General features: G+C 35.4%; 1 protein-coding gene across 1 annotated transcript in view; it reads left to right on the top strand.

Moving 5' to 3' along the window:
• The window catches only part of LOC100964646 (thiamine transporter 2-like), a 33697-nt gene that overhangs the window by 11604 nt on the left and 13227 nt on the right, over positions 1-8866 (top strand). Inside the window, exon 4 of the mRNA XM_012802110.2 lies at positions 7324-7465. Coding sequence (XP_012657564.2) covers positions 7324-7465 — 142 coding nt within the window. The remainder of the gene's footprint in view (positions 1-7323; positions 7466-8866) is intronic.

Here is an 8866-nt window from a genome sequence, read left to right on the forward strand (position 1 = left end):
TAACATTTATAAGACAATTTATATAACTCATTACATTTACAGAATATGTGAGAAAAAAATCATATTATTTCACAAGATGCAGGAAAGCCCTTAGTAAAATTCAATACTCAACTTAAGAAAGAAAAAAATAACTTTTTAAAAATTAGGAACAAAAGAGAACTTTCTTATCCTGACCAAAAATCTGTAGCAAACATCATACTCATTACTGAGAGATATTCCCCAGGTCAACACTAAGAAAAAGATATCTGTCATCAACATATATTCAAGTTTGTACTGGTGAATGTAGATGGTACACTTGGCCTACCTGAGCCCAACAGAGCCAGTGCAGCTCAAGAAGAATCTTATTCCACATGGGGAAAGGAAAGGGAAGAGTCTGTCTTGAAATTTGGGTACCAGCCTTTTCTCTAAGATCTGGAACAGTAAAGTGGTAGACCACTTTCACCACTGTTATTCAACATAGTACTACATACTAGAAGTTCTAGCAATCAGACAAGAGAAAGGAAGAAGGGGCATATCCACTGATGGACATGTAGCAATCAGACAAGAGAAAGGAAGAAGGGGCATAGAAATTGGAAAGGGAGAAGTCAAATTATCTTTGTGTGGAAATGATATGATCATATGTCTAGAGAAGCTTAAAAACTCCACAAGAAAACTACTAGAACTGATAAATTCAGTAAAGTTGTGGCATACAAAAATCAGTAGCATTTCTATATGACAAAAAATCCAAAAAAGAAACTAAGTAATTCCATTTACTACAGCTGCAAATAAAATTAAATGGCTAGGAATAAACTTAACCAAACAAGTGAAAGCTCTCTACTGTTACAATGAAAGCAACTACAGAGGACTCAAGAAAATGGAAAGATACTCCATGTTCATATATTGAAAGAACCAATTCTGTTCAATTATCCATATTGCCTAAAGCCAACTACAGATTCAATGCAATCCCTATCAAAATCTTAGGATTCAATGCCATGCTGAGCCTGCCATCAAAATTGTGTTTTATCTGTTTCTTCACAGAAATAGAAAATTAATCCTAACATTTATACAGAACTACAAAAGACCCAGAACAGCCAAAGCCATTTTGTGCAAAACGAACAACCTGGAAGAATCACACTACCTGACTTCAAATTATACCACAGAGTTATAGTTAACCAAACAGCACGGTTCTAAGCACAAACACACATAGACCAATGGAACAGAATAGAGAATCCAGAAATAAATCTACACATCTATAGCAAACTTATTTTTGGAAAATGTTCCAAGAACACACATTATAGAAAGGATAGTCTCTTCGATGAACGGTGCTGGGAAAACTGAATATACGTAGGCACAAATGAAACTAAACCCTTATCTCTCACCAAATGCAAAAATTAAATCAAAATGGATAAAAGACTTAAATCTAAGACCTGAAACTACGAGACTACTACAAGAAAGCTTTGGGGAAATGGTCCAGGAGTTCGCTCTGGGCAATTATTTCTTGAGTAATACAACCAAAGCAAAATTGGATAAATGGGATCATGCCAAGCTGAAAAGCTTCTGCACAGCAAAGGAGTTTATCAGCAAAGTGAAGAGAGAACCCACAAAATTGGAAAAATATTTGCAAGCTCCCTATCTGACAAGGTATTAATCACTAGAATAAGGAGCTCAGAAAATTCCATAGGAAAACATCAAATAATCTGACTTTAAAATGGACAAAAGATCTACATAAAATTTTCTCAAAAGAACATATATGAATGGACAACAGTGTGTGAAAAAATGCTCAACATCATTAGTCACCCGAGAAATGCAAATCAAAAATATAATGAGATTATCATCTCACCCCAGTTACAATGGCTTTTGTCTAAGAAACAGGTAATCACAAATGTTGGGGAGGATGTGAAGAAAGGGAAACTTTCATACATTGTTGGTGGAAATGTATATTAGTGCAACCACTATGGAGAATAGCATAACAGACGCTCTTCAAAAATCTAAAACTAGAACGACCATATGCCCAGCAATCCTACTGCTAGGTATATGTCCAAAAGAAAGGAAGTTGGCATATCAAAATGATATCTGCATCTCTATGTTTATTATAGCACTATTCACAATAGCCAAGATTTGGGATCAACCTACATGTCCATCAGTGGATAAATGGATAAAGAAAATGAAATGCATATACACAATAAAATAGTATTCAGCCATAAAAAAGAATGAAATACTGTTATTTGCAATGACATGGAAGGAACTGGAAAACATCAGGTTAAGTGAAATAAGCCAAACACATAACGACACATCTCACTTGTTCACACTTATATATGGATAGAACTAATTATAAAAACCATTGACCTTGTGGTGACAAAGTAGAATGATGGTTACTTGAGGGTGGGAAGGGTAGTGAGGAGGGGGTATAAAGGAGGAATGGTTAATGGGTGTAAAAATAGAATGAATAATATTTAATAGCACAACAAAGTGGCTGTAGTCAATAACAAGTTAGGGTATGCTTTAAAATAACTAAAAGAATAGAATTGGAGTGTTCCTAACACAAATGATAAATGCTTGAGGTGATGGATACCCCAATTACCCTGATTTGATTAATACACAGGGTATACCTGGAGCAGACCATCACATGTACACTACAGATTTATGCATTATCATGTACCCATAATGATTAAAATTAAAATTTTGAATAAAAAGAAGAAATGCTTAGAATGTTTTATTATAGACTTAAAGTATGAAAGGGTTAAGCCACATGAATAGTGAGAACGCTGAGATTCTACTGGGCCTACATGAGGATGAGACTTATAATCTAACTGTGAATGTTTTTCCAGAAAGGGTGTTCACAGCTTTCTACCTAAGGCCTGTACAATCATCTTTTATCCAATTTGTCAATTCAGTCAGATGATCAGAAAGTTCAATGAAGAGATGAATTATTTCAGACACAATTACTTTTGGTTACATTTTTTTAATTAATTGAGCAGGACTGAATAAATTTAGTATTTTAGTGTCAGAAGACAAATAAATAAATATTTTTATTTAATGTCTATGGAGATTTAATAAAAAGGGAACTTGACCAAATAGATGTGAACTTTGACACTAAATAAAATTATCATTTACATATCAAATTCAACATACTGATAAAATATAATTTTCTCAGAAAAATATATCATTTTCTTGTGTATGTGAACTTGATCTCGGTAACTTCAATCACAGCTGGTACTTACTTTAACTTCTAGGTAAATTATAAAACTAGCAAGTGAGAATAAATTTCTTTCTATGTAAAGGGTTAGTATTCAGGTTTGGAGGAATTTTTAAGATTGTACCGTCCATGATTTCTATCATCAGATAACAGAAGTTCACACAAAATAATTTGTGATTCTTACCTAAAAAGATATTTACTTTCTATTTTTCATCATATAAAAACCATTAAATTCAATTAAAAATTAGTCACAGCAATTATCTAGTACCAGATAATTATTGTCTAATGTAATACAATCCCTGTGTGTCCTCACTGCCTAACTTGTACACTACCATGCTGCTGGCCTTTACTTTTATTCTTGTTCCATGGTAGGCACTTGATTAGTATTTCTCAGGGGAAAAAAAAAAATGAGGAAATACACTATGAAAAAAAAAAATCTTTGAGCTACTGAATCTTTTACTTAACCATTTCATTGTTATACAGGCATAAACTAATGGGTTTTATTTAAGGCTTTAAAAAATGTTCCTTTAAGTTGAGGAAGTACCAATTCTATAATCCCATAATACATAGTACATAAGTGACCAAATAAAATTTCAAAGTAGTTCTAGCTCAGAAGTGCATCTGTATTTAGTGTTCAATGCCTGATGGAAGAACAGAAATACAGCAATTCTTTTTTCAAGAATTGCTGGTCTTGGGCTATGTTCTGGGCATGGTAGCTCAAAGTCTCCATAGTGACCAACTAGATACAACTGTGAAATGACCCAGAAAGAGCTTCAAAGTAAGAGTTTAAATAGTCAGAGTACATGTAATTTCAAGTACCTTGGAAATCATTTTTGGATTTGGACTGAAAATCTTAGGGTTCAATGCCATGCTGAGCCTGCCATCAAAACTGTGTTTTTATCTGATCCACTACATATATAGGTCTTATCCAAAACCAGTGATCACTATCAAGCTGTTTAGGCATCTGTAAAGATTGAACCAAGATTTCAACTTGGAATAATCTGCATACTAAAAAGAAATCTGTCATTTGATTTAATCTAGGTTTCAAAAGAATCAATCTAATACAACATTTGCTCAGGGGAAAACTGTTTTCTGAGTAAGAAATACCTAAAATTACAAGTCCTATTTGGACCACATGTCACATTCACTGTGTGGGACCTAGTGTTATTTATGGGTTTTCTCAAGTGTACTTGGTAATTTTTTGCATGGAAATAATAAATTTTCATTGAATCACATACTTCTAAAATACTTATATTTGGCTCGGTGCCTGTGGCTCAATCGGCTAAGGCGCCAGCCACATACACCTAAGGTGGCGGGTTAGAATCCCCAGCCTGGGCCCGCCAAACAACAATGATGGCTGCAACCAAAAAATGGCCGGGCGTTGTGGCGGGTGCCTATAGTCCCAGCTACTTGGGAGGCAGAGGCAGGAGACTCGCTTGAGCCCAGGAGTTGGAGGTTGCTGTGAGCTGTGATGCCACAGCACTCTACCCAGGGGGATAGCTTGAGGCTCCAACTCAAAAAAAAAAAAAATACTTATATTTGTTTTATAATGTGAAGATTTTTGAAGGGGATATAAAAATAGTTAAAACTTCTCATTCAGAAAACTGAAAACTAATACAGCCTCTTTGGAAAGAAGTATGGAGAATTCTCAAAGAACTCAAATTAGACCTCCCATTTGATCCCTCAGTCTCATTACCAAGGATCTACTCAGAAGAAAAAAAGTCATTTTATCATAAGGACATTTTCACTACATTGTTTATCACAGCTCAATTTACAATTGCCAAGATGTGGAAACAACCTAAATGCCCTCCACCAGGAATGGATTAATAAGCTGTGCAATATGTATACTGTGGAATACTATTCAGCCATTAAAAAGATGGAGACTTCACATTTCTTGTATTAACCTGGAGAGAGTTGAAACACAAAATTCTTCTTAGTAAAGTATCACAAGAATGGAAACGCAAATATCCAATGTACTCAACACTAATATGAAGCCAGCAAACAATCTAATACATGCCCACATGGAGAAAACTCAAATCAATTCAAGTTGGGGGGAGAGAAAAGAGGAGAAGGGAGGAGGATGGGTGTGCTCCCACGTAATGGGTACAATGTAAGGTTATATGGTACACCACTTGGGTACGGGACACAACTCCAAGACTGACTCTACCTAACAAATGCAAACATTGTAACCTAGTTGCTTGTACCCTCACATGAACCTGAATTAATTAATTTTTTCACAATTTAAAAAAATTTTTTTCATTTGGTTTCATATTTTTAGACTCAGATTTAGTTCTAGCTAAATTACATAGAAAAACTCTAATGAATATATATCAGTTTTGACTAACTTTAAAAACCTAGTACAATTATTTCAAATGAATTAATTGCCAGATTGACTCAACTGTCAAGACAAATAATTTGCAGAGAAAAAAAATCACTATTTAGGGTGCTGGGAGAACTGGATATCCACATGTAAAAGACTGAAACTGGACCCACACCTTTCCCCACTCACATAAATTGATTCAAGATGGATAAAGGACTTAAATTTAAGGCATGAAACAATAAAAATTCTCAAAGAAAGTAGAGGAAAAACACCGGAAGGTATTGGCCTGGGAAAAGACTTCATGAAGAAGACTGCCGTGGCAATTGCAACAACAACAAGAATAAACAAATGGGACTTAATTAAACTTCTGTACAGCTTCTGTACAGCTAAGGAGACAACAACCAAAGCAAATAGACAACCTACACAATGGAAAAGGATATTTGCATATTTTGAATCAGACAAAAGCTTGATAACTAGGATCTATAGAAAACTCAAATTAATACACATGAAAAAAGCCAACAATCCCATATATCAATAGGCAAGAGACATGAATAGAAACTTCTCTAAAGAGGACAGATGAATGGCAAACAAACATATGAAAAAATGATCATCATCCCTAATTATTAGAGAAATGCAAATCAAAACCACCCTGAGATACCCCAGCGAGAATGGCCCACATCACAAAATCTCAAAACTGCAGATGCTGACGTGGATGTGGAGAGAAGGGAACACTTTTACACTGCTGGTGGGACTGCAAACTGATACAATGTTTTTGAAAGGAAGTATGGAGAACCTTCAAAGAACTCAAGCTAGACCTCCCATTTGATCCTTCAATCCCATTACTGGGCATCTACCGAGAAGGAAAAAAATCCTTTTATCATAAGGACACTTGCACTAGACTGTTTATTGCAGCTCAATTTACAATCACCAAAATGTGGAAACAGCCTAAATGCCAACCAACCCAGGAATGGATTCACAAGCTGTGGTATATGTATACCATGGAATACTATTCAGCCATTTTTTAAAAATGGAGACTTTACAGCCCTTGTATTAACCTGGATGGAAGTGGAACACATTACTCTTACTAAAGCATTACAAGAATGGAGAAGCATGAATCCTATGTACTCAATTTTGATATGAGGACAATTAATGACAAGGGGAGCGGGTGAGCAGAGAGAGGAAGAAGGAGGGAGGAGTGGGGAAGGGATTAGCAGAGAGAGGGAAGGAGGGAGGGGGGTGGAGTCTTGGTGTGTGCCACACCTTTTGTGGGCAAGACACAATTGTAAGAGGAACTTTACCTAACAAATGCAATTAGTGAAACCTGGTTTCTTGTACCCCCAATGAATCCCCAACAATAAAATAAATTTTAAAAAATCACCATTTAGACTCTGAAACTGCTAATTTAGACAATCAAGGATCCAGTGATCAAATCTCCAAATAATAAAAATTCATCCCATGAATCTATTTCTACTTATGAATATGCCTACATTTAAACAATGGCTACTATACCATTATTGATCTCAAATAATGTTCAGTATTTTCTATTTGCAGAGTATATGGAATATTTGGGTTAATTTTAAGAATGGTTAGCTATTTTTAAATTCTCGGCATACTCTATCACATCCCATGGCATGTTAAAATACATTTCACGCTCCCATTTACCTTTATTTCCTGAGGCCACCTCTGTCAGAACAGCTTTTAGAAACCTGTCCACAGAAACATAGGCTTCCTCAACAAAGCAAATCCTTGGGAACCATACAATTCACTGCTTTGTATTAAAAAGCCACATCTGTGTTCTTCCAAATTCTTTCTCTGTGTGCAATGATAGATTTCAGATTGCAGTTCATCTGAGTGTGGAGCGCTATGCCCTGGTGTTTGGAATCAACACTTTCATTGCCTTGATGATTCAGACCATCATGACCATGGCTGTGGTTGACGATCAAGGACTGGGCCTTCCTGTCAACATTCAGGTGAGTTCATGGCCTCTGTGCACTCATTGACACAGAGGTCTGTTTCCAAAACTCTATCTATTTATCTCTTTCTCTTTCTTTCTCCCTCTCTCCATAGATAGATAGATAGATAGATAGATAGATAGATAGATAGATAGATATACGTACATGTATATATGTATATGTTTTTAAAATCATATAATTTTCATGCAGTAAATTCATACTTTCTTATCTTCAGTTGAATTAGGGCAAACATAAGTCTGTGTAACCACTACCACAAAGAAGATAAAGAACACATCACCCCAAACAGTGCCCTTAGGCCCCTTTGCCACCAGTCTCCTCTCCCCACTCCTGGTCCCTGACAACTGCTGCTTGGCTTTCTACCCCTCTACTTTGCCATTTGGGAATGCCATAAAATTGGAATTGTATCGTATATAGCATTTTGTTTCTGTTTTCTTTCATTTAGTGTAATGTCTTCTGTGGAATAACTTTATATTGCAAACTATAAACATGGTATAGTTAAGGTGTGTTCTATTTCTTAAAAAATCTTTTCATTAAGCAGGTGACTTTTACAGTAAACAGGTGAAGGCTCTGAGTCAGACAGAGCCATAAAGTCATTCAACTTTAAGTGGTTCTCATTACCTGTAGATAAAGGTTTTTCTTTGCCCTGGCTAAAGTTCAATCACATTAAAGCTTAGTTCACAAATTCTCTAAATCCACTGTGTCTCATGAACAAAATGATCATTCTTATCTAGCTCTATAAATATTCAATACAAAATGTTCAGAATATTGAACAATCTTCTTAAAAACAAAAAGACATAAGTCCTTTCGAAGGCACAATTAAATGGAGTAACATTAGAGCATTTTTAAAAATCCATTTTAGTGGCACCTGTGGCTCAAAGGAGTAGGGCGCTGGCCCCATATACCGGAGGTGGTGGGTTCCATCCTGGCCCCAGCCAAAAACTGCAAAAAAATAAAAAATCTATTTTATCCTCATTCTTATTCAACAGAGCACAGACTAGCATCATTTAATAAATATCAAAACCAAGCTTTATACAGATTCAGTACCATTTGAGGTAATAAAACAAGCAACTGTTACTTTTTAAATAAAGCTTAAGTTCCTGATTTATTATCTGGCTTGCAAATTACTCTTCAATTTCCAGAAAATATAATGTGTGTCGTGTGTCCCAGAGAGAATGAACTTGAGATCTGCAAACTCTGGGTTTGATATTTAGTGATGTCTTAAAATCTTTTCATTTGGAAAACTTCAAGTGCACAAAAAGAAATAAGGTTATGTTCCCCTCATTCTCCTTACTCAACTTTAATAATTATTAATTTATAGCAAATCTTGTTTCATCTCCAAATTTCTCACCCCTGCTCCTGTATTATTTTGAAGTAAATTCCAGAGACGTAACCTTATTT

The sequence above is a fragment of the Otolemur garnettii genome, unplaced genomic scaffold (assembly GCF_000181295.1).
Source record: "Otolemur garnettii isolate 467f Iridium unplaced genomic scaffold, OtoGar3 scaffold00013, whole genome shotgun sequence".
In the NCBI taxonomy this organism is placed as follows: domain Eukaryota; kingdom Metazoa; phylum Chordata; class Mammalia; order Primates; family Galagidae; genus Otolemur; species Otolemur garnettii.